Consider the following 25,348-nt stretch of genomic DNA (forward strand, 5'->3'; position numbering starts at 1 on the left):
GTCAGTAAGCATATGACTCAATGTCAGCTCAGGTCTTGATCTCAGGGTTGTGAGTTCAGGCCCCATAATAGGCTCCACCCTGGGTATGGAGCCTGTTGAAAAAAAGAAAGAAATCATTGGCAGATCTAATATTGTGAATCTTTTCCCTATGTTTCCTTGCAAGCGTTTTACAATTTTAACTTTTACGTTTAGTTCTTTGATACATTTTGAGTTAAGTCTTTGTACATGATGTCAGGCAAGAGCCCACTTTATTGTTTTGCATGTAGATACTCAGTGTTTTCAACAGCATTTGTTAGAGAGACTCTCCTTTCCCTATTGAGTAGTTTTTACATCCTTTTTGAAGATTACCCGACCATATACATGAGGCTTTCTTTCTGGTTCTGTTACACTTCACTGGTCTGTGTAGACCTACCTTTATACCAGGGCCATGCTATTTTGACTTCTTTAGCTGGACAATGTATCGAAATGAGGACATGTGAATTCTCCCACTTTGTTCTTTTTTCTCAAAGTTATCTGGGCTATTTGGCTTCCCTTGATTCCAAATAATTTTAGGACGGATTTTTCGATTTCTGGAAAAAAAATGGTATCGGGATTTTGATTTTGATCCTGTGAAGTACTTTGGGCAGCATTGACATTTCAGCAATATTAAGTCTATCATCGGGACGCCCGGGTGGCTCTGTGGTTAAGCGTCTGCCTTTGGGTCAGGGCATGATCCTGGAGTCCCCGGATCGAGTCCCCCATCAGGCTCCCTGCACGGGGCTTGCTTCTCTCTCTGCCTGTGTCTCTGCCTCGCTCTCCGTGTGTCTCTCATAAAAAAATATTAAGTCTATCAACTTATGAACACAAGATATCTATTTTTGTTTTTTTTTATTTTTTTTTATTATTTTTTTTTTAATTTTTTTATTTATTTATGATAGTCACAGAGAGAGAGAGAGAGAGGCAGAGACACAGGCAGAGGGAGAAGCAGGCTCCATGCACCGGGAGCCTGACGTGGGATTCGATCCCGGGTCTCCAGGATCGCGCCCTGGGCCAAAGGCAGGCGCTAAACCACTGCGCCACCCAGGGATCCCCTATTTTTGGGTTTTTTTTTAAAACATTACTCTTACATATGTTTTCTCATTTTCAGTGTATGATTCTTTCACTTCTTTCATTAATCTTATTCCTGAATATCTTACTTTTTTCAGTGTTGTGGTAAATGGAGTTGTGTTCTTGAGTTCCACTTCAAATTGTTCATTGTTAACATATAGAGATGCAAGTGCTTCTTGGTGTGTTGGTTTTCATTTCTGCAACCTTGTTGAATTTGTTTACTGCTTCTAACTTTTTTAATCCTTACGATTTCTACGTATAAGATTATGGTATATGCAAATATGATTATTCTTCTTCCTTTCCAGTTTGGATGTTTTTTGTTTCTTTTACTTGCCTAATTGCTCTGGCTAAGTTTTCTAGTACTATATTTGATGGAAAGGCCAGAGTAAAGAACTTTATTTTGATCCTATTTTTAGAGGAAAAGTTTGAGTCTTTTGCTATTTTGCACATTCTTTTTTTGTTTCTTAAATTACACTTAGGAATGAAATCATATGGTATTTGTGTTTCTCTGACTCACTTATTTCACTTAGTATTACTCTTTAGCTCCATGTACGTCATTCCAAATGACGAGATTTCATTCTTTTGTATAACTGTATAATACTCCATCGCATATGTACCACGTCTTCTTTATCCATTCATCTATTCTTTCTAGAGTTCCTTGAGATACTTATATATATTTTTTTTTTCAGTATGTGTTTATAGCATTAAGCTCTCCTAGAAATCTTTTGCTGCAGCCTAAATATTTTAGTATATTGGGTTTCCTTGTTTCATTTGTTTCGAGATACTATGTATTTATGTAAGAAAGAGAACCCAGGAGTGGGTTGGGGCAGGGGGAAAGGAGAGGGAGAATCTTAAGCAGGCTCCACACTCACTGCAGAACCCGGCACAGGGCTCGATCTCAAGATCCTGAGATCCTGATCTGAGCCAAATCAGGAGTCGAAGGCTTAACCAACTGAGCCACCCAGATGGCCTCAAGATGCTTTTTAATTTCCCCCTTAAGTTATTCTATGAAAGAATTTTTTCTTCTTTGACCTGTTGGTTGTTAAGAGAACGTTGTTTCATAATTGGCTCTTTATACATCCGGGACTTCACTAATGCGGTGGTCACTGGCCAGGCACATGTGACAATTTACATTAAAATTAATTAAAATTATATAAAATTTTATATAATTGAGAAAATTCACTTTCTCAATCACACTCGCCATATATATCAGATATGTAATAACCACATACCATATTGGGCAGCACTAGTAGACAGTATTTCCTTTTTACAGTAGGATCTATTGGTAGTCTTGATATAGATAGAATAATAGTTGTCAACCAGGTGCAATTTTGTCCCCCATGGGACGTACGGCAATATCTGGAAACATGTTTGATTTCACAGGTAGGGGATCCGTGTTTTACTGGCATCTAGTGTAGAGTTCCGGAAAGCTGTTAAAATCCCGTAATTCACAGGACAGCCCCCCAACAAAGGCTCATCCGGCCCACATGCCAGTAGTTTTGACGGTGAAAACCTTTGCCCTATAATATGTTTCAGCAGGAGGTGGAGGGCTCGTTGTTTTTCCCTCTGATTGGCCAGTTGCCTAGACCCCCTCTGCTGTGTGTATTCAATCCATCCTCTGCTTACTGCTGGTGAACTTTAGGCTAAAAATGTGTTTTGGTTTTTTTGTTTTTGTTTTTGTTTTTTTTTTTCACTTAAATGGTGGAGAAGGTCCTATTCCTTGCTAATTAGCATACAATTTTTTTAAGTGAAATTGATAGTTAAGGCCCTTTACAATGAAAGAATACATATTTTATTTTATTTTTTTATTTTTTAAAGATTTTCTTTATTTATTCATGAGAGAGACACAGAGGGAGAGAGAGGCACAGACACAGGCAGAGGGAGAAGCAGGCTCCACGCAGAAGCCTGACGTGGGACTTGATCCTGGGTCTCCAGGATCACACCCTGGGCCGAAGGCAGTCACCAAACCACTGAGCCACCCGGGCGGCCCAGCATACAATTTTAAAAAATCGACTTTTGCTGTCTTACAGGTTCTTTGACTCTGCACATATAGACAAATCTCTGTTTCTGGCTCATCATGGCTTCCACTTCAAGGTAAGTGCCTTTGTTGAAAGCCTTTATGAAGGGCCACACCCAGGACATTTTTAGCTCTTGGTCCTCTGGCCTCACTAAGCATATGGTGTCTAGGAAAGAAAAAGGAGGAAGAGAGAGCAGAAAAGGGAGATTGAGGAAAGATGAGGCAAGCAGGGTAGTGCATGTGGTATAGGTGAGGCTTTGTAGCTCCAGGGTCTGCACTGTGTCTGAAAATGTGATTTATTTCTCTCATCTTATTTTTTTTCAGAGAGAGGGAGAGAGAGCACAAGGGGGAGTTAGAGAGAGAGGGAGAACACGCTCCAGATTGAGCACGGAGCCCGATGTGGGACTCGACCTCATGACCCCGAGATCAGGATCCAAGCTGAACCCAACAGTTGGTCACATAACTGACTGTGCCATCCAGGCGCCCCTTCCTCATCTTTTAATGCACAAGGTGCTTGCTACTGGACTACCATGGTCCCTGCAAGCTTTACCATTCCATGAGTCTTCTTTCCTTACTTTTTTCAAGTTTTTACTTAAATTCTAGTTACTTAACATATACTGTAATATTGGTTCAAGACTAGTGTTTAGTGATTCATCACTTACCTATAACACCCAGTGCTCATCACAACAAGTGCCCTCCTCACTGCCAATCACCACGCCAATCCCATGCCCTCCTTCCCTCCAGCAAGCCTGTTGTTCTCTGTACTAAAGAATCTCTTATAGTATACCTCCCACTCTTTTCCTTCCTTCCCCTATATTCGTTTGTTGTTGTTGTTGTTGTTGTTGTTGTTGTTGTTGTTTTAATTCCACATATGAGTGAAATCATCTGGTATTTTCTCTGAATGACTGACTTTGCTTAACATATAGAATACACTCTAGGTCCTTTCTTTGGTGTTAGTAGTGATCTCTCCTTTCTCATCATGATTTTATTAATTTGAGTGTTTTCTGTCTTCTTTCAAATAAGGCTGGCTAATGGTTTATCTACCTTATTAATTGTTTCAAAGAACCAACTCCTGGTTTTGTTGATCTGTTCCACAGTTCTTCTGGTCTCTATTTCATTGAGTTCTGCTCGAGTCTTTTTTAACCCTCTTCTTCTGCTGGGTGTAGGATCTATTTGCTGTCTTTGACCAGCTCCCTTAGGTGGAAGGTTAGCTTTTGTATTTGAGTTCTTTCCAGTTTTTGGATGGATGCTTGTATTGCGATGTATTTCCCCCCCTCAGGACTGCTTTTGCTGTATCCCAAAGATTTTGAATGGTGGTGTCTTCATTCTCATTAGTTTCCATGAATCTTTTTAATTCTTCTCTAATTTCGTGGTTGACCCTTTCACCTTGTAGCAGGATGGTCCTTAACCTCCACATATTTGAAATCCTTCCAAACTTCTTCTTGTGATTTAGTTCTAGTTTCAAAGCATTATGGTCTGAAAATACACAGGGTCGATCCCAATCTTTTGGTATCAATTAAGACCTGATGTGTGACCCAGTTTGTGGTCTCTTCTGGAGAAAGACCCATGTGCACTTGAGAAGAATGTGTATTCAGTTGCGTTTGCATGTAAAGTTCTGTAAATATCTGTGAAATCCATCGGGTCCAGTGTATCATTTAAAGCTGCTGTTTCTTTGGAGATGTTGTGCTTAAAAGACCTGTGGATTGCAGAAAGCGCTACATTGAAGTCACCAAGTATAAGTGTATTATTATCTAAGTATGTCTTAACTTTGGTTATTAATTGATTGATATACTTGGCGGCTCACGCATCCGGGCCATAAATATTCATGATTGTTAGGTCCTCTTGTTGGATAGATCCTTTAAGTATGATATAGTGTCCCTCTTCACCTCTCACTACAGTCTTTGGGACAAACTTTAATTTATCTGATCTAAGGATGGCTACCCCTGCATTTATTGAGGACTCTTTGAATGGTACACAGTTCTCCAACCTTTTATTTTCAGGCTGTAGGTGTCCTGATGTCTAAAATGAGTCTCTTGGAGACAGCAAATGGATGGGTCTTGCTTTTTTTTATCCAGTCTGAAACCCTGCGCCTTTTGATGGGGTCATTAAGCCCATTCACGTTCAGAGTTACTATTGACAGATATGGATTTAGTGTCATCATGATACCTATTCAGTCCCTGTTTTTGTGGATTGTTTCCTTGGACTTCCCCTTTCTTTTACAGGGTCCCCCTTAATATTTCTGGCAGAGCCGGCTTGGTGGTCACATATCCTGTCAGTTTCTGCCTCTCTTGGAAGCTCTTTATCTCTCCTTCTATTCTGAATGAGAGCCTTGCTGGATAAAGTATTCTTGGCTGCAGGTTCCTCTCATTTAGGACCCTGACTGTATCCTGCCGGCCCTTTCTCACCTCCCAGGTCTCTGTGGAGAGGTCTGCTGTTGTCCTAATGCTTCTCCCCATAAAAGCTAGTGATTTCTTGTCTCTTGCTGCATTAAGGATCTTCTCTTTATCTTTGGAATTTGCAAGTTCCAGTATTAAATTAAATGTTAAATGTTGAGTGGTTTTTATGGATTTAAGCGGGGGGGAGGGGCGATCTCTCTATCTCCTGGATCTAAATGCCTGTTTCCCTTCCCAAGTTAGGAAAGTTTTCAGCTATGATTTGTTCAAATACATAATCTGGACCTCTGTCCCTTTTGGCGCCCTCGGGAACCCCAATTAAACGTAGATTTTTCCTTCTGAGGCTGTCGTTTATTTCCCTTAACCTATCCTCATGGTCTCTTAATTGTCTTTCTTTTCTTCCCTCAGTTTCCGCCCTTGCCATCAACTTGTCTTCTGTGTCACTCACTCGTTCTTCTACCTCGTTAACCCTGGTCGTTAGGACCTCCAGTTTGGATTGCATCTCATTTAACTGATTTTTAATTTCAGCCTGATTAGATCTAAATTCTGCAGTCATGAAGTCTCTTGAGTCCTTTATGCTTTTTTCTAGAGCCACCAATAGCTTTATAATTGTGCTTCTGAATTGGCTTTCTGACATTGAATTGTAATCCAAATCTTGTAACTCTGTGGGAGAGACGACTGTTTCTGATTTCTTTCTTTTGAGGTGAGTTTTTCCTTCTAGCCATTTTACTCAGTGCGGAGTGGCCAAAAACAAGTTGTACAGGAATAAGGAGAAAAAGAGAGAGAGAGAAAAAAAGAAAAGAAGAAATAAAAAAGAAAAAAGGGGGTGGGGAAACAACAGAAACAAACAGCAAAGAAAAAAACAAGGGGCAGTATCCTCTGATTCTATATACTGTCAATCCCTCGGCTTCCCCTGGAACTTTCCAGGTGCTGCTTGGTCAATACCTTGCCTTTCCCCTGACCTTCTAGCTGGTCTTTGGGGGAGGGGCCTGCTGTGTTGATTCTCAGGTGTGTGCACCTGGGGAGCTGCCCAGGCCCAGGTGTGTGCACCTGGGGAGCTGCCCAGGCCCCTGCCAGGTGTATGGCTCAGTGGGAGTTGTTTATCTGTGAGGCCCCTGCTCAGTCCCAGGTACAGGGTGACACCAGGAGGGACAACAACAGTGGGGGCGGCCAGCTGTGCAACCCTGGAGTCAGCTCCCGCAGTGACTACCGCAGCTCCCAGTGCGCAGGGGCCTGGATGCTCCAGGGGCGGGCCCGCCGATCTGTACAGCTCGGGCCGCCCGGGGGCAGGAGCCACCTGGCTGTCCTGTGTCCTCCCGGCCTCTGCCTGACCCGGGGGAGCACCCGATCCTGGGCTGTGTCCCCTGGCGCCCTGGGCTCTGGGACCTGTGACACTGTGAATGGACCTAAAGTGTAGGTCCACGATGTATAATTTAAAAGCATCAGAGTGAATTTTGTTTGAAGTTAACTTATACTTTATTACAATAAAACTCATAAGCCACAGGTTAAAGAAAAAGTCAAAATATAGAAACAGTGAAATGACACGGGAAGGGCAAGCCTCCATTGGGCTGCAGGCATGACGAGCCCTGCGGTGGGAGCTGGGGCGGGCTCCCGAGGAGGTCAGGGGGCTGCGCAGAGGTTGAAGCCAGTTGTCCCAGAGGCAATTGGCGGCTCTGGCACTCTGGGGACCCCGGTTGCAGGTGCCAGGGCCTGCTCCTCCTCCGGGGTGGCCGCAGGTGCACGTGGCTCGTCCAGGGCGCAGCCGTGATCTACAGCAGTGACCACTATCTGCAGGGGCTTCGCCTCTCCAGCTGGCACCTCAGCTGGGGCCAAGCCCTCAGCCCCAGCAGCCAGGGCGGCCTCGAGCACTTCAGGCCCATTCGAGGCAGCAGGCCCCACAGTTGGGGCTGGGGCGGGCTCTGGAAGTGCTTCAGGGTCTTTTGCTCGGGCCGAAGCTGTAGCTGCAAGAAGACAAAGTATCACCACCAGGACGGACTTTCCACGTCCCTCCCAAATCAAGGACACTCTTCCCACCGCTCAACGTGTGGGGGGACAAGAGCCCTGGGAGGTGTCCCCAGCCTGCAGCTCGTGGGGATGGGGTGTGAGCCGAACCCCTGCTCCCGGCCCAGCTGCACGGACGCTGGATCCGTGGGGCCCACCCTGTCCCCAGCTCGGACACCCCCAAGCCTCCTCACCCCCAGCCTCTGGCTCCGATGCATGGAGGCGTCTGAGTTGTTGCAGGTAACGCCGGGCACGGAGCTCCACGTCTGTGCCTGGCATGCGCTGCCTTATGAATTCCAGAATCTTCTTCAGGGAGGCAGATTGGGGGAGCCGACAAAAGTCCTCCTGATAATAGTCCATCCATGTCTCCAGGATGCAGCAGATGGCCCTGGGGAGGGACAGGTGGGCACAGGCGTCAGAAGACAGGGCTCCCTCACACCGAGGTGTCCCGGGGAAGCCCTACAGGACCCGGGGCCTCGGCCTCCCGCGCGGGGCTGTCGGAGGCCAGTCCTGCTCCTCGTCCACCCGCCACCTGGCGGTCCTGCCTGCCACAGGCCTGCTCCCCGAGGAGGGGCTGGCACGAAGCCTCTGTGCGGGGGAGCCCACGCCCAGCGGTGTGACCATCACGGTCTTTGCTGGGAAGCGGGGCTCCCTCCTCAGCCTGGCTCCCTGCCCACTTCCCCTTGAATCCACCGGCAGGCGTCCGGGGATGGGGGGCGTCTGGCCTGTCATTGCCCTCACTGCACACACTGTCGCTCTGGGAAGGTCCAAGCCAGGAGGGCTCGGGCTCTGTGTCCTGCCAGGCCTTGCCAGGAGCCACCTGGGACCTCCACTTTCCCTCCCTGTGGCTCTGCGCTGCCTCCCTCATGAGGGGCCCCGGGGGGTGTCCTTCCACTGACTCTAATCTGCCGTCTCCCAGGGGGCCAGGGCCACCGGGTCTGTGAGCCCTCAATGGCCCTCGTGGCAACCTGCTGTGCACTGGGTCCAGGTGCCACCAGATTGGGGAGTGCGATGCTCCCCACCCCCTCTGCTCTGGGTCCCAGGGTGGGGCAGACAGAGGGCTGGGAGGGGCGGGCATGGAGCAAGTCTCCCTTAGGGGTCCCAGTGCTCTCCCACCAAGCCCACACCCTATTCACGGCTCTCCTTTCCTCTTTTCCTGAAGGGTCCTTAGACCTTTACCCTGTCACGGGAATTGCAGATGTGTGGGGTGAGGGTCCAGCACCCCGGCCCACAGCCCCCTCGCTGCCCTCCTGGAGAGGGAAGGCCCTCGGGCAGGGGCCGGAGTCACTCACAGTTTCCAGCGCTGCAGGACCGCGTCGTCGCCACCACTCGCAGCTGCGATGCACCCATATCTAGGGGAGGGCGGGGGCATCCCACGAATCATCCTGTGGCCGCGACCTCTCACCGTGGGGGCTGTCACCTCTGACCCCCGACTAGGCCGGAGCCCCGGGGGCCGTCAGCTCTGTGCGGGGGGCCACGGGCAGCCCCCGGAGAAGCGCCCGCACCTGCCGGGGCCTCCTGAATGCTTGAGCATGAAAGGCTCCGGCCAGGCCCACGGCCGATATCTGAGTGGGCCTGGGCGCCCGGGGACCCCGGGGTCCCCCTGTGTGGTTGCCCCAGGACACAGCCCCCCGATGGACTCTCCAACCTCCCTTTCAATGCGAAAAGAGGCCAGCTCAGGACCCCGGTGACGGTGGGGAGGAGGCACAGGCCCCGTCACGGGGGAGGAGGACGGCTGCGGAGCACAGGCACAGCCCCTCTGGCCGACCCGCCACAGGCCAGGCCCCGGGGCTGCCCTCCGGGACCCCACTGTGCCCTGGGGGACTCTGCTCCAGGCGGGGGAGCGGCCCGAGGCCGGGCAGCTCAGAACCATTCCCAGCCTCCCCACCAGCAGGTGGCCCACCCCTGGGCTGCGGAGGCGCAGGTGCTCACTTCGTAAACAGCAGATCCAGCACCTCGTCGGTGGTGGCAAATCCATGACAGTTGTCTAAAAAGATGAAAACGGAGATGACATCCCTGCGCAGCAAGGCGGGCAGCAGTTGTTGGAATTCCTGCTCCAGCAGCTCCGTCCGGCTGGGCTTCGTCGGGCAGATGGGAGGCGCCTTCCCGGCCGAGGCCCTTGCACCCTGAGGTGGGACAGAGGGGACGTGCATGGAGCCGCCGGGAGGCCTGGGGTGGGAGCGCAGCCCGCAGCCCGAGCTCTCGGGGGCCGTGGGGGGCAGGAGTGCCCCCGGCAGGAACCCGGGCCTTGATGCCTGTGGCTCAGTCACTTAGCCTCTGACTCTGGGCTGTGGCTCGGTCGTGGCCTCAGCACCCTGGGATCCCGCCCTGGCAGGCCCTGCGCTTGGGGCCCAGTCTGCTTCAGGAGCCTGGGTCTCCCTCTCCCCTCCCTGCTCTCTGCCTGTCTCTTACACAAACAAGACAAACTATCCGATAAAGAAACAATCTTAGAGGATAAATGTTCAAAAAATTTTGGATCAGTACAAGGACCTCAAGAGACACAGAGAGACAGAGACCGAGAGAGACAGACACACAGACAGAGGGAGAAGCAGCCCTGGTGCAGAGAGCCCGAGGCGGGACTCGATCCCGGGCCTGCGGGGTCAGGGCCTGGGCGGAAGGCAGGCGCTAAACCCCTGGGCGACCAGGCCGCCCCTGAAGGCTCTGCTCTGATATTCCTACACCTCTGTGCACAGGGACTCTGCATCTGGCCCAGGCAGGGGCAGGGCCCTGGGGCAAGTGTGGGGAGCAGGGGAATGCAGACTCATGTGGGAGCAGGAGTGTAGGGGGGAGCCCAGGGGAGTAGCAGGCTGGCCTCTGGGACCCGGGGCCCTTCGTGCCGCATCGGGGACCCGGGTGTCGGGGGTGCCCCGGCCCCTGCACTCATTTGAGCCCGCGCTGGCCTCTGTTAGCTGCGCAGGGCACTTCCCAGTTCCTCGAGGCGGTGGGGCAGAGCACCCCTTCCTCCCGCTCGCGCCCCCTGTCCCGGGTGGAGCTCTGTGGAGACAGTGCCCGGCAGCCAGGCAGGAGGCCTCAGCGCCCGGTCCGGCCGCCTCGGCTGGGCCGCACCCCCAGCGGCCCCCATCCAGACACACCACAGCGCAGGCGGCACCCCCCCGCCCCAAGGAGAGCAAAGGGATGCGGCTGCAGGGCCTCGGGGGGACTCTGGGGCGGGTAAGAGGACCTCAGGAGCCCTGTTTGCACCCTGCCCACCTTGACCTCAGGGTGACCCTGAAGGGATCACCGGGGAACCTGCCGCCCTGCAACGTCCCCCAGCCTGGATGCACCTGCCCACACATCCCTGTTTCCCTGAAGCTGAAGAGGAGGGGATGGGGCCACCCAGGATGGCTGGCACAGGGGGCCTGGCCTGGCCTGCTCTGGCTTACCTGACGGCGCCTCCTGATAAACGCCCTGAGGCGTTGGTTTTTATGCTGGAGCCAAAGCCTACAGCATTGGAACAAGCGGCACCCCTGGGGTTCCTGGGAGCCAGAGCCCCCAGAGGTGGGCCGGCAGCAGGAGAACATCTTCCAGGAGCGGATGTCTCCAGCCAAGTGAGCCTGAGGTGGGGCTGCACTAGATGCGGTTGCCTGGTCACGGGGGTTCCAAGTTCTGTTGGGCTCTGTGTCACGGGAGTGACCTCACTTCCTGGGACCCCCTCCCTGACCCCCACCTGATCCTGGGGACCCGAGATTGAGTCCCCCCTCAGGCTCCCTGCATGTGTCTCTGCCTCTCTCCCCGTGTGTCTCTCATAAATAAATAAAAATCAGTATACACCACATTTTCTTTATCCATTTACCTTTGATGGACATCTGAGTTGCTCCCAGCCCTTGGCTATGATACAGAATGCTTCTATGAGGATGGAGGTCTCTTGGCGACCCTGCTTTCAATTCTTTTGACTACACGTACCCCAGAAATAGGATTGCTGGATTATATGGTAGTTGTAGTTTTAATTTTTTGAGGAACTCTCATACTGTTTACATAGTGGTTGCACCATGTTACATTCCTATCAGCAATGCACAAGTGTCCTGATTTCTCCATATCCTTGCCAACATTTTATTTTTAACAGTGGTCATCCTAATGGGTGTGAGGTGACCCTCATCGTGGTTGTGATTTGCCTTTTTGATGGTTAGTGATGTGGAGCATCATTTCATAGGTTCATTGGCCATTTATACATCTTCTTTCAAGGAATGTCTGTACAGGCTCTTCGTCCTTTCTTCCATTGGGCTACTTGTTGCCTTGTGACGAAGTTCGTAGGAGTTTTTTGTATATTAACTTATTGTCAAATACATGGTTTGCACATATTTTTCCCATTCTATTCGTTGTCTCTTCACTCTCTAGATTGTATCCTTTGGTGCATTTGAAGTTTTATAGACCCCATTTGTCTATGTTTACTTGTTTGCTGGTGCTTTGGTATCGTAGTCAGGAAATCACTGCCAGGTCCGTGGATCCTGGGTGGCTCAGTCAGTAAGCATATGACTCAATGTCAGCTCAGGTCTTGATCTCAGGGTTGTGAGTTCAGGCCCCATAATAGGCTCCACCCTGGGTATGGAGCCTGTTGAAAAAAAGAAAGAAATCATTGGCAGATCTAATATTGTGAATCTTTTCCCTATGTTTCCTTGCAAGCGTTTTACAATTTTAACTTTTACGTTTAGTTCTTTGATACATTTTGAGTTAAGTCTTTGTACATGATGTCAGGCAAGAGCCCACTTTATTGTTTTGCATGTAGATACTCAGTGTTTTCAACAGCATTTGTTAGAGAGACTCTCCTTTCCCTATTGAGTAGTTTTTACATCCTTTTTGAAGATTACCCGACCATATACATGAGGCTTTCTTTCTGGTTCTGTTACACTTCACTGGTCTGTGTAGACCTACCTTTATACCAGGGCCATGCTATTTTGACTTCTTTAGCTGGACAATGTATCGAAATGAGGACATGTGAATTCTCCCACTTTGTTCTTTTTCTCAAAGTTATCTGGGCTATTTGGCTTCCCTTGATTCCAAATAATTTTAGGACGGATTTTTCGATTTCTGGAAAAAAAATGGTATCGGGATTTTGATTTTGATCCTGTGAAGTACTTTGGGCAGCATTGACATTTTCAGCAATATTAAGTCTATCATCGGGACGCCCGGGTGGCTCTGTGGTTAAGCGTCTGCCTTTGGGTCAGGGCATGATCCTGGAGTCCCCGGATCGAGTCCCCCATCAGGCTCCCTGCACGGGGCTTGCTTCTCTCTCTGCCTGTGTCTCTGCCTCGCTCTCCGTGTGTCTCTCATAAAAAATATTAAGTCTATCAACTTATGAACACAAGATATCTATTTTTGGTTTTTTTTTATTTTTTTTTATTATTTTTTTTTAATTTTTTTATTTATTTATGATAGTCACAGAGAGAGAGAGAGAGAGGCAGAGACACAGGCAGAGGGAGAAGCAGGCTCCATGCACCGGGAGCCTGACGTGGGATTCGATCCCGGGTCTCCAGGATCGCGCCCTGGGCCAAAGGCAGGCGCTAAACCACTGCGCCACCCAGGGATCCCCTATTTTTGGGTTTTTTTTTAAAACATTACTCTTACATATGTTTTCCTCATTTTCAGTGTATGATTCTTTCACTTCTTTCATTAATCTTATTCCTGAATATCTTACTTTTTTCAGTGTTGTGGTAAATGGAGTTGTGTTCTTGAGTTCCACTTCAAATTGTTCATTGTTAACATATAGAGATGCAAGTGCTTCTTGGTGTGTTGGTTTTCATTTCTGCAACCTTGTTGAATTTGTTTACTGCTTCTAACTTTTTTAATCCTTACGATTTCTACGTATAAGATTATGGTATATGCAAATATGATTATTCTTCTTCCTTTCCAGTTTGGATGTTTTTGTTTCTTTTACTTGCCTAATTGCTCTGGCTAAGTTTTCTAGTACTATATTTGATGGAAAGGCCAGAGTAAAGAACTTTATTTTGATCCTATTTTTAGAGGAAAAGTTTGAGTCTTTTGCTATTTTGCACATTCTTTTTTTTGTTTCTTAAATTACACTTAGGAATGAAATCATATGGTATTTGTGTTTCTCTGACTCACTTATTTCACTTAGTATTACTCTTTAGCTCCATGTACGTCATTCCAAATGACGAGATTTCATTCTTTTGTATAACTGTATAATACTCCATCGCATATGTACCACGTCTTCTTTATCCATTCATCTATTCTTTCTAGAGTTCCTTGAGATACTTATATATATTTTTTTTTTCAGTATGTGTTTATAGCATTAAGCTCTCCTAGAAATCTTTTGCTGCAGCCTAAATATTTTAGTATATTGGGTTTCCTTGTTTCATTTGTTTCGAGATACTATGTATTTATGTAAGAAAGAGAACCCAGGAGTGGGTTGGGGCAGGGGGAAAGGAGAGGGAGAATCTTAAGCAGGCTCCACACTCACTGCAGAACCCGGCACAGGGCTCGATCTCAAGATCCTGAGATCCTGATCTGAGCCAAATCAGGAGTCGAAGGCTTAACCAACTGAGCCACCCAGATGGCCTCAAGATGCTTTTTAATTTCCCCCTTAAGTTATTCTATGAAAGAATTTTTTCTTCTTTGACCTGTTGGTTGTTAAGAGAACGTTGTTTCATAATTGGCTCTTTATACATCCGGGACTTCACTAATGCGGTGGTCACTGGCCAGGCACATGTGACAATTTACATTAAAATTAATTAAAATTATATAAAATTTTATATAATTGAGAAAATTCACTTTCTCAATCACACTCGCCATATATATCAGATATGTAATAACCACATACCATATTGGGCAGCACTAGTAGACAGTATTTCCTTTTTACAGTAGGATCTATTGGTAGTCTTGATATAGATAGAATAATAGTTGTCAACCAGGTGCAATTTTGTCCCCCATGGGACGTACGGCAATATCTGGAAACATGTTTGATTTCACAGGTAGGGGATCCGTGTTTTACTGGCATCTAGTGTAGAGTTCCGGAAAGCTGTTAAAATCCCGTAATTCACAGGACAGCCCCCCAACAAAGGCTCATCCGGCCCACATGCCAGTAGTTTTGACGGTGAAAACCTTTGCCCTATAATATGTTTCAGCAGGAGGTGGAGGGCTCGTTGTTTTTCCCTCTGATTGGCCAGTTGCCTAGACCCCCTCTGCTGTGTGTATTCAATCCATCCTCTGCTTACTGCTGGTGAACTTTAGGCTAAAAATGTGTTTTGGTTTTTTTGTTTTTGTTTTTGTTTTTTTTTTTCACTTAAATGGTGGAGAAGGTCCTATTCCTTGCTAATTAGCATACAATTTTTTTTAAGTGAAATTGATAGTTAAGGCCCTTTACAATGAAAGAATACATATTTTATTTTATTTTTTATTTTTTAAAGATTTTCTTTATTTATTCATGAGAGAGACACAGAGGGAGAGAGAGGCACAGACACAGGCAGAGGGAGAAGCAGGCTCCACGCAGAAGCCTGACGTGGGACTTGATCCTGGGTCTCCAGGATCACACCCTGGGCCGAAGGCAGTCACCAAACCACTGAGCCACCCGGGCGGCCCAGCATACAATTTTAAAAAATCGACTTTTGCTGTCTTACAGGTTCTTTGACTCTGCACATATAGACAAATCTCTGTTTCTGGCTCATCATGGCTTCCACTTCAAGGTAAGTGCCTTTGTTGAAAGCCTTTATGAAGGGCCACACCCAGGACATTTTTAGCTCTTGGTCCTCTGGCCTCACTAAGCATATGGTGTCTAGGAAAGAAAAAGGAGGAAGAGAGAGCAGAAAAGGGAGATTGAGGAAAGATGAGGCAAGCAGGGTAGTGCATGTGGTATAGGTGAGGCTTTGTAGCTCCAGGGTCTGCACTGTGTCTGAAAATGTGATTTATTTCTCTCATCTTATTTTTTTTCAGAGAGAGGGAGAGAGAGCACAAGGGGGAGTTAGAGAGAGAGGGAGAACACGCTCCAGATTGAGCACGGAGCCCGATGTGGGACTCGACCTCATGACCCCGAGATCAGGATCCAAGCTGAACCCAACAGTTGGTCACATAACTGACTGTGCCATCCAGGCGCCCCTTCCTCATCTTTTAATGCACAAGGTGCTTGCTACTGGACTACCATGGTCCCTGCAAGCTTTACCATTCCATGAGTCTTCTTTCCTTACTTTTTTCAAGTTTTTACTTAAATTCTAGTTACTTAACATATACTGTAATATTGGTTCAAGACTAGTGTTTAGTGATTCATCACTTACCTATAACACCCAGTGCTCATCACAACAAGTGCCCTCCTCACTGCCAATCACCACGCCAATCCCATGCCCTCCTTCCCTCCAGCAAGCCTGTTGTTCTCTGTACTAAAGAATCTCTTATAGTATACCTCCCACTCTTTTCCTTCCTTCCCCTATATTCGTTTGTTGTTGTTGTTGTTGTTGTTGTTGTTGTTGTTGTTTTAATTCCACATATGAGTGAAATCATCTGGTATTTTCTCTGAATGACTGACTTTGCTTAACATATAGAATACACTCTAGGTCCTTTCTTTGGTGTTAGTAGTGATCTCTCCTTTCTCATCATGATTTTATTAATTTGAGTGTTTTCTGTCTTCTTTCAAATAAGGCTGGCTAATGGTTTATCTACCTTATTAATTGTTTCAAAGAACCAACTCCTGGTTTTGTTGATCTGTTCCACAGTTCTTCTGGTCTCTATTTCATTGAGTTCTGCTCGAGTCTTTTTTAACCCTCTTCTTCTGCTGGGTGTAGGATCTATTTGCTGTCTTTGACCAGCTCCCTTAGGTGGAAGGTTAGCTTTTGTATTTGAGTTCTTTCCAGTTTTTGGATGGATGCTTGTATTGCGATGTATTTCCCCCCCTCAGGACTGCTTTTGCTGTATCCCAAAGATTTTGAATGGTGGTGTCTTCATTCTCATTAGTTTCCATGAATCTTTTTAATTCTTCTCTAATTTCGTGGTTGACCCTTTCACCTTGTAGCAGGATGGTCCTTAACCTCCACATATTTGAAATCCTTCCAAACTTCTTCTTGTGATTTAGTTCTAGTTTCAAAGCATTATGGTCTGAAAATACACAGGGTCGATCCCAATCTTTTGGTATCAATTAAGACCTGATGTGTGACCCAGTTTGTGGTCTCTTCTGGAGAAAGACCCATGTGCACTTGAGAAGAATGTGTATTCAGTTGCGTTTGCATGTAAAGTTCTGTAAATATCTGTGAAATCCATCGGGTCCAGTGTATCATTTAAAGCTGCTGTTTCTTTGGAGATGTTGTGCTTAAAAGACCTGTGGATTGCAGAAAGCGCTACATTGAAGTCACCAAGTATAAGTGTATTATTATCTAAGTATGTCTTAACTTTGGTTATTAATTGATTGATATACTTGGCGGCTCACGCATCCGGGCCATAAATATTCATGATTGTTAGGTCCTCTTGTTGGATAGATCCTTTAAGTATGATATAGTGTCCCTCTTCACCTCTCACTACAGTCTTTGGGACAAACTTTAATTTATCTGATCTAAGGATGGCTACCCCTGCATTTATTGAGGACTCTTTGAATGGTACACAGTTCTCCAACCTTTTATTTTCAGGCTGTAGGTGTCCTGATGTCTAAAATGAGTCTCTTGGAGACAGCAAATGGATGGGTCTTGCTTTTTTTTATCCAGTCTGAAACCCTGCGCCTTTTGATGGGGTCATTAAGCCCATTCACGTTCAGAGTTACTATTGACAGATATGGATTTAGTGTCATCATGATACCTATTCAGTCCCTGTTTTTGTGGATTGTTTCCTTGGACTTCCCCTTTCTTTTACAGGGTCCCCCTTAATATTTCTGGCAGAGCCGGCTTGGTGGTCACATATCCTGTCAGTTTCTGCCTCTCTTGGAAGCTCTTTATCTCTCCTTCTATTCTGAATGAGAGCCTTGCTGGATAAAGTATTCTTGGCTGCAGGTTCCTCTCATTTAGGACCCTGACTGTATCCTGCCGGCCCTTTCTCACCTCCCAGGTCTCTGTGGAGAGGTCTGCTGTTGTCCTAATGCTTCTCCCCATAAAAGCTAGTGATTTCTTGTCTCTTGCTGCATTAAGGATCTTCTCTTTATCTTTGGAATTTGCAAGTTCCAGTATTAAATTAAATGTTAAATGTTGAGTGGTTTTTATGGATTTAAGCGGGGGGGAGGGGCGATCTCTCTATCTCCTGGATCTAAATGCCTGTTTCCCTTCCCAAGTTAGGAAAGTTTTCAGCTATGATTTGTTCAAATACATAATCTGGACCTCTGTCCCTTTTGGCGCCCTCGGGAACCCCAATTAAACGTAGATTTTTCCTTCTGAGGCTGTCGTTTATTTCCCTTAACCTATCCTCATGGTCTCTTAATTGTCTTTCTTTTCTTCCCTCAGTTTCCGCCCTTGCCATCAACTTGTCTTCTGTGTCACTCACTCGTTCTTCTACCTCGTTAACCCTGGTCGTTAGGACCTCCAGTTTGGATTGCATCTCATTTAACTGATTTTTAATTTCGGCCTGATTAGATCTAAATTCTGCAGTCATGAAGTCTCTTGAGTCCTTTATGCTTTTTTCTAGAGCCACCAATAGCTTTATAACTGTGCTTCTGAATTGGCTTTCTGACATTGAATTGTAATCCAAATCTTGTAACTCTGTGGGAGAGACGACTGTTTCTGATTTCTTTCTTTTGAGGTGAGTTTTTCCTTCTAGCCATTTTACTCAGTGCGGAGTGGCCAAAAACAAGTTGTACAGGAATAAGGAGAAAAAGAGAGAGAGAGAAAAAAGAAAAGAAGAAATAAAAAAGAAAAAAGGGGGTGGGGAAACAACAGAAACAAACAGCAAAGAAAAAAACAAGGGGCAGTATCCTCTGATTCTATATACTGTCAATCCCTCGGCTTCCCCTGGAACTTTCCGGTGCTGCTTGGTCAATACCTTGCCTTTCCCCTGACCTTCTAGCTGGTCTTTGGGGGAGGGGCCTGCTGTGTTGATTCTCAGGTGTGTGCACCTGGGGAGCTGCCCAGGCCCAGGTGTGTGCACCTGGGGAGCTGCCCAGGCCCCTGCCAGGTGTATGGCTCAGTGGGAGTTGTTTATCTGTGAGGCCCCTGCTCAGTCCCAGGTACAGGGTGACACCAGGAGGGACAACAACAGTGGGGGCGGCCAGCTGTGCAGCTCTGGAGTCAGCTCCCGCAGTGACTACCGCAGCTCCCAGTGCGCAGGGGCCTGGATGCTCCAGGGGCGGGCCCGCCGATCTGTACAGCTCGGGCCGCCCGGGGGCAGGAGCCACCTGGCTGTCCTGTGTCCTCCCGGCCTCTGCCTGACCCGGGGGAGCACCCGATCCTGGGCTGTGTCCCCTGGCGCCCTGGGCTCTGGGACCTGTGACACTGTGAATGGACCTAAAGTGTAGGTCCACGATGTATAATTTAAAAGCATCAGAGTGAATTTTGTTTGAAGTTAACTTATACTTTATTACAATAAAACTCATAAGCCACAGGTTAAAGAAAAAGTCAAAATATAGAAACAGTGAAATGACACGGGAAGGGCAAGCCTCCATTGGGCTGCAGGCATGACGAGCCCCGCGGTGGGAGCTGGGGCGGGCTCCCGAGGAGGTCAGGGGGCTGCGCAGAGGTTGAAGCCAGTTGTCCCAGAGGCAATTGGCGGCTCTGGCACTCTGGGGACCCCGGTTGCAGGTGCCAGGGCCTGCTCCTCCTCCGGGGTGGCCGCAGGTGCACGTGGCTCGTCCAGGGCGCAGCCGTGATCTACAGCAGTGACCACTATCTGCAGGGGCTTCGCCTCTCCAGCTGGCACCTCAGCTGGGGCCAAGCCCTCAGCCCCAGCAGCCAGGGCGGCCTCGAGCACTTCAGGCCCATTCGAGGCAGCAGGCCCCACAGTTGGGGCTGGGGCGGGCTCTGGAAGTGCTTCAGGGTCTTTTGCTCGGGCCGAAGCTGTAGCTGCAAGAAGACAAAGTATCACCACCAGGACGGACTTTCCACGTCCCTCCCAAATCAAGGACACTCTTCCCACCGCTCAACGTGTGGGGGGACAAGAGCCCTGGGAGGTGTCCCCAGCCTGCAGCTCGTGGGGATGGGGTGTGAGCCGAACCCCTGCTCCCGGCCCAGCTGCACGGACGCTGGATCCGTGGGGCCCACCCTGTCCCCAGCTCGGACACCCCCAAGCCTCCTCACCCCCAGCCTCTGGCTCCGATGCATGGAGGCGTCTGAGTTGTTGCAGGTAACGCCGGGCACGGAGCTCCACGTCTGTGCCTGGCATGCGCTGCCTTATGAATTCCAGAATCTTCTTCAGGGAGGCAGATTGGGGGAGCCGACAAAAGTCCTCCTGATAATAGTCCATCCATGTCTCCAGGATGCAGCAGATGGCCCTGGGGAGGGACAGGTGGGCACAGGCGTCAGAAGACAGGGCTCCCTCACACCGAGGTGTCCCGGGGAAGCCCTGCAGGACCCGGGGCCTCGGCCTCCCGCGCGGGGCTGTCGGAGGCCAGTCCTGCTCCTCGTCCACCCGCCACCTGGCGGTCCTGCCTGCCACAGGCCTGCTCCCCGAGGAGGGGCTGGCACGAAGCCTCTGTGCGGGGGAGCCCACGCCCAGCGGTGTGACCATCACGGTCTTTGCTGGGAAGCGGGGCTCCCTCCTCAGCCTGGCTCCCTGCCCACTTCCCCTTGAATCCACCGGCAGGCGTCCGGGGATGGGGGGCGTCTGGCCTGTCATTGCCCTCACTGCACACACTGTCGCTCTGGGAAGGTCCAAGCCAGGAGGGCTCGGGCTCTGTGTCCTGCCAGGCCTTGCCAGGAGCCACCTGGGACCTCCACTTTCCCTCCCTGTGGCTCTGCGCTGCCTCCCTCATGAGGGGCCCCGGGGGGTGTCCTTCCACTGACTCTAATCTGCCGTCTCCCAGGGGGCCAGGGCCACCGGGTCTGTGAGCCCTCAATGGCCCTCGTGGCAACCACCTGCTGTGCACTGGGTCCAGGTGCCACCAGATTGGGGAGTGCGATGCTCCCCACCCCCTCTGCTCTGGGTCCCAGGGTGGGGCAGACAGAGGGCTGGGAGGGGCGGGCATGGAGCAAGTCTCCCTTAGGGGTCCCAGTGCTCTCCCACCAAGCCCACACCCTATTCACGGCTCTCCTTTCCTCCTTTCCTGAAGGGTCCTTAGACCTTTACCCTGTCACGGGAATTGCAGATGTGTGGGGTGAGGGTCCAGCACCCCGGCCCACAGCCCCCTCGCTGCCCTCCTGGAGAGGGAAGGCCCTCGGGCAGGGGCCGGAGTCACTCACAGTTTCCAGCGCTGCAGGACCGCGTCGTCGCCACCACTCGCAGCTGCGATGCACCCATATCTAGGGGAGGGCGGGGGCATCCCACGAATCATCCTGTGGCCGCGACCTCTCACCGTGGGGGCTGTCACCTCTGACCCCCGACTAGGCCGGAGCCCCGGGGGCCGTCAGCTCTGTGCGGGGGGCCACGGGCAGCCCCCGGAGAAGCGCCCGCACCTGCCGGGGCCTCCTGAATGCTTGAGCATGAAAGGCTCCGGCCAGGCCCACGGCCGATATCTGAGTGGGCCTGGGCGCCCGGGGACCCCGGGGTCCCCCTGTGTGGTTGCCCCAGGACACAGCCCCCCGATGGACTCTCCAACCTCCCTTTCAATGCGAAAAGAGGCCAGCTCAGGACCCCGGTGACGGTGGGGAGGAGGCACAGGCCCCGTCACGGGGGAGGAGGACGGCTGCGGAGCACAGGCACAGCCCCTCTGGCCGACCCGTCACAGGCCAGGCCCCGGGGCTGCCCTCTGGGACCCCACTGTGCCCTGGGGGACTCTGCTCCAGGCGGGGGAGCGGCCCGAGGCCGGGCAGCTCAGAACCATTCCCAGCCTCCCCACCAGCAGGTGGCCCACCCCTGGGCTGCGGAGGCGCAGGTGCTCACTTCGTAAACAGCAGATCCAGCACCTCGTCGGTGGTGGCAAATCCATGACAGTTGTCTAAAAAGATGAAAACGGAGATGACATCCCTGCGCAGCAAGGCGGGCAGCAGTTGTTGGAATTCCTGCTCCAGCAGCTCCGTCCGGCTGGGCTTCGTCGGGCAGATGGGAGGCGCCTTCCCGGCCGAGGCCCTTGCACCCTGAGTTGGGACAGAGGGGACGTGCATGGAGCCGCCGGGAGGCCTGGGGTGGGAGCGCAGCCCGCAGCCCGAGCTCTCGGGGGCCGTGGGGGGCAGGAGTGCCCACGGCAGGAACCCGGGCCTTGATGCCTGTGGCTCAGTCACTTAGCCTCTGACTCTGGGCTGTGGCTCCGGTCGTGGCCTCAGCACCCTGGGATCCCGCCCTGGCAGGCCCTGCGCTTGGGGCCCAGTCTGCTTCAGGAGCCTGGGTCTCCCTCTCCCCTCCCTGCTCTCTGCCTGTCTCTTACACAAACAAGACAAACTATCCGATAAAGAAACAATCTTAGAGGATAAATGTTCAAAAAATTTTGGATCAGTACAAGGACCTCAAGAGACACAGAGAGACAGAGACCGAGAGAGACAGACACACAGACAGAGGGAGAAGCAGCCCTGGTGCAGAGAGCCCGAGGCGGGACTCGATCCCGGGCCTGCGGGGTCAGGGCCTGGGCGGAAGGCAGGCGCTAAACCCCTGGGCGACCAGGCCGCCCCTGAAGGCTCTGCTCTGATATTCCTACACCTCTGTGCACAGGGACTCTGCATCTGGCCCAGGCAGGGGCAGGGCCCTGGGGCAAGTGTGGGGAGCAGGGGAATGCAGACTCATGTGGGAGCAGGAGTGTAGGGGGGAGCCCAGGGGAGTAGCAGGCTGGCCTCTGGGACCCGGGGCCCTTCGTGCCGCATCGGGGACCCGGGTGTCGGGGGTGCCCCGGCCCCTGCACTCATTTGAGCCCGAGCTGGCCTCTGTTAGCTGCGCAGGGCACTTCCCAGTTCCTCGAGGCGGTGGGGCAGAGCACCCCTTCCTCCCGCTCGCGCCCCCTGTCCCGGGTGGAGCTCTGTGGAGACAGTGCCCGGCAGCCAGGCAGGAGGCCTCAGCGCCCGGTCCGGCCGCCTCGGCTGGGCCGCACCCCCAGCGGCCCCCATCCAGACACACCACAGCGCAGGCGGCACCCCCCCGCCCCAAGGAGAGCAAAGGGATGCGGCTGCAGGGCCTCGGGGGGACTCTGGGGCGGGTAAGAGGACCTCAGGAGCCCTGTTTGCACCCTGCCCACCTTGACCTCAGGGTGACCCTGAAGGGATCACCGGGGAACCTGCCGCCCTGCAACGTCCCCCAGCCTGGATGCACCTGCCCACACATCCCTGTTTCCCTGAAGCTGAAGAGGAGGGGATGGGGCCACCCAGGATGGCTGGCACAGGGGGCCTGGCCTGGCCTGCTCTGGCTTACCTGACGGCGCCTCCTGATAAACGCCCTGAGGCGTTGGTTTTTATGCTGGAGCCAAAGCCTACAGCATTGGAACAAGCGGCACCCCTGGGGTTCCTGGGAGCCAGAGCCCCCAGAGGTGGGCCGGCAGCAGGAGAACATCTTCCAGGAGCGGATGTCTCCAGCCAAGTGAGCCTGAGGTGGGGCTGCACTAGATGCGGTTGCCTGGTCACGGGGGTTCCAAGTTCTGTTGGGCTCTGTGTCACGGGAGTGACCTCACTTCCTGGGACCCCCTCCCTGACCCACTCCTGGAGGAAGCTGCAGGGGCAGCGCTCGGGGCTGCCGACGGCTCCCCCGTCCCTGCAGGCGATGGCCTGTGCACACAGTGACACACCCGCACCCCTGTCCACAGGCCCCAGGGAAGGACTGTGTGCAGCCAGGGCCCCAGCCTGGACACACGCCTGCGTTCAGACACAACTTTCCATTCTTCCCCGGTTTTGACCCCAGAGAAGCCGTTGTGCCCGTCGGGGATGGTCTGCATCTTGCCCGTGGGACAGGGATTATCCTAGGGGGTGCTTCCTCCAGACGTCCCCAGGCCACTGTGGCATCATATCTATGACATTGGAGGCGGGTGTCACATGCGGGAAATACCTCCAACCACATGTTCTTCCTTGGTGTGTACATGTGCCCAGGCCCACGAGGTCCATGTGCACACACGTGGGCACCAGTGCTCTCATACTGGAGGCCCAGAAGATGACAGTCCCACCGGGGTAGGGATGGGCAATAGCTCCCCACGATCCTAGGCTCCTGGATCCAAGGCAAACCCTACAGAAGGTGTCAGAGTCTCGGCCTAGAAGGTGTGAGGCCGTCCTTATCCTGAACCCCTGCCTGTCGTGTGTTATGGGCCCTTCCCTCCTTCCCACTGGGTGAGCTGTGGACAGCGGTGCACCCAGTGGTCGCCCTGACCTGGGCTCTAGGGAACCTGCTGTCAGCCACAGAACTGAAAGTAGACAGGAGGCACTGACTCTCCGGCTTGACCCCCAACTGAACTGAAAGCACGTTGTGTGTCCACGTACACTGACAGAGAAACAGAGACACGGATATGAATGTAGACACAGATGCAGAACTAGGAAGTTAGCAGAGGAGAAGCAACATCGTTGAAGATCATTAAATTAAAAAAAATAAAGCTGAATGTCGAATGGAGAAAATGGAGTAATTAAAATAGTATCATGAAAAAATAATTCATCAAACCGAAAAGCAGAGAGAGGGATAAAGAAGAAGGAGCGTAATCCCTGGGTAGCGCAGCGGTTTGGCGCCTGCCTTGGGCCCTGGGCGCGATCCTGGTGACCTGGGATCGAATCCCACATCGGGCTCCTGGTGCATGGAGCCTGCTTCTCCCTCTGCCTATGTCTCCCCCTCTCTCTCTCTCTCTCTCTGTGACTATCATAAATAAATAAACAAAAAAGAAAAGAAAAAAAAAAAGAAGAAGAAAGAGGACTTTGGTGACACAAAGAAACGGCAAGCCTCGAATGTAAGGGTGATCGTGCCTCATGGATTCCATGGAACCTCTATAGTTCTGTATTCTTTTCTTTGGTCTCTTTTTGGCATCACCATACCTTAAACTAGATCTGCATAAAATTATCTCTTTTATGTCTCTGAGATTTCTTCTAGCCTATTTCTAAATATGTAGTGTTTATTAAATTCATCGCATTTTTTGGAGATATATTTGTTTTTTAAAGAGAGAGAATGTGTGAATGGGAGGAGGGGCAGCGGGAGAGAGAGAATCTTAAGCAGGCTCCACACCCAGCATGGAGTTAGACATGGGGCTCAATCTCATGACTCTGGGATCACGACCTGAGCCAAAATCATAAGCCCGATGCTTAACCAATCAAGCCACCCAGGAACCTCAAGAAATACTTCTTGATACTGCTTTTTTCTTTTATTTTTTTACTTTTTTTAAAGATTTTGTTTATTTTTTCGTGAGAGACACGGAGAAGGAGAGAGAGAGACAGAGAGACAGAGAGACAGAGATGCAGGCAGAGGGAGAAGCTGGCTCCATGCAGGGAGCTTGATGTGGGACTTGATCCCGCGACTCCAGGATCACGCCCTGGGCTGAAGGTGGCGCTAAACTGCTGATCCACCTGGGCTGCCCCAATGCTGCTTTTTTCTTAAAACCACAATTTATTCAATATTGTATAAACTTTACTGCCACATATAATCAAATTATTATTTGTAATATTACTGCAAACACTTAATAATTTCCTCAGAGATTACCAGGACATGACAATATATCCCAGCTTTAAGTCTCGGATATCTTGTTAACTTCTTTTCAGATGAGAATTGATAAAACACAAGGAATATATGAACCACTAGGCATGTATGAGCAGCATCCCATGTCGATGAGAACATGCATCCCTCTTTTATGAACTACAGTCAATCTATGTTTTGTAGAGCACAGACCCAATGTCTACCATTTTAAGGTTGAATAGGCTCAGAAATCTACCCAGATCAATGTAGAATTGTTCAAAATATTAGT

The 25,348-nt window shown here is 50.5% G+C and overlaps 2 protein-coding genes across 3 annotated transcripts; both read right to left on the minus strand.

The window, feature by feature from the left end:
* Positions 1-6,968: 6,968 nt before the first annotated feature.
* LOC112675718 (ral guanine nucleotide dissociation stimulator-like) lies at positions 6,969-11,128 on the minus strand. Its single transcript, XM_025472445.3, has 5 exons — positions 10,881-11,128; positions 9,430-9,623; positions 8,790-8,849; positions 7,692-7,885; positions 6,969-7,457 (listed from the first exon to the last, which is right to left on the minus strand). The coding sequence occupies exons 1-5, from the start codon at positions 11,016-11,018 to the stop codon at positions 7,117-7,119; spliced, it is 927 nt and encodes a 308-aa protein (XP_025328230.1). The 5' UTR covers positions 11,019-11,128; the 3' UTR covers positions 6,969-7,116.
* A 7,803-nt stretch (positions 11,129-18,931) lies between these two features.
* On the minus strand, positions 18,932-23,973 carry LOC112675830 (ral guanine nucleotide dissociation stimulator-like). 2 transcript variants are annotated; one of them, XM_049095031.1, is made up of 5 exons: positions 22,837-23,973; positions 21,385-21,578; positions 20,745-20,804; positions 19,644-19,837; positions 18,932-19,403 (listed from the first exon to the last, which is right to left on the minus strand). In XM_049095031.1, the coding sequence occupies exons 1-5, from the start codon at positions 22,972-22,974 to the stop codon at positions 19,069-19,071; spliced, it is 921 nt and encodes a 306-aa protein (XP_048950988.1). In that variant the 5' UTR covers positions 22,975-23,973; the 3' UTR covers positions 18,932-19,068. The 2 variants fall into 2 exon arrangements, with proteins under 2 accessions (XP_048950988.1, XP_035555748.1); XM_035699855.2 differs by having other exon boundaries at positions 18,933-19,409.
* Positions 23,974-25,348: the final 1,375 nt, after the last annotated feature.

The sequence above is a fragment of the Canis lupus genome, chromosome 16, assembly GCF_003254725.2.
Source record: "Canis lupus dingo isolate Sandy chromosome 16, ASM325472v2, whole genome shotgun sequence".
In the NCBI taxonomy this organism is placed as follows: domain Eukaryota; kingdom Metazoa; phylum Chordata; class Mammalia; order Carnivora; family Canidae; genus Canis; species Canis lupus.

Bases quoted from the DNA above. Each gene is read 5' to 3' on its own strand.
- LOC112675718 (XM_025472445.3), bottom strand. From the start codon at position 11,018: ATGTTCTCCTGCTGCCGGCCCACCTCTGGGGGCTCTGGCTCCCAGGAA. The intron at 9,624-10,880 runs GTAAGCCAGAGC...GTCCCACCTCAG, and splicing joins TTATCAGGAGGCGCCGTCAG to GGTGCAAGGGCCTCGGCCGG. The intron at 7,458-7,691 runs GTGAGGAGGCTT...GTCTTCTTGCAG, and splicing joins ATCGGAGCCAGAGGCTGGGG to CTACAGCTTCGGCCCGAGCA.
- LOC112675830 (XM_035699855.2), bottom strand. From the start codon at position 22,974: ATGTTCTCCTGCTGCCGGCCCACCTCTGGGGGCTCTGGCTCCCAGGAA. The intron at 21,579-22,836 runs GTAAGCCAGAGC...GTCCCAACTCAG, and splicing joins TTATCAGGAGGCGCCGTCAG to GGTGCAAGGGCCTCGGCCGG. The intron at 20,805-21,384 runs GTGAGCACCTGC...GCCCTCCCCTAG, and splicing joins CTGGATCTGCTGTTTACGAA to ATATGGGTGCATCGCAGCTG.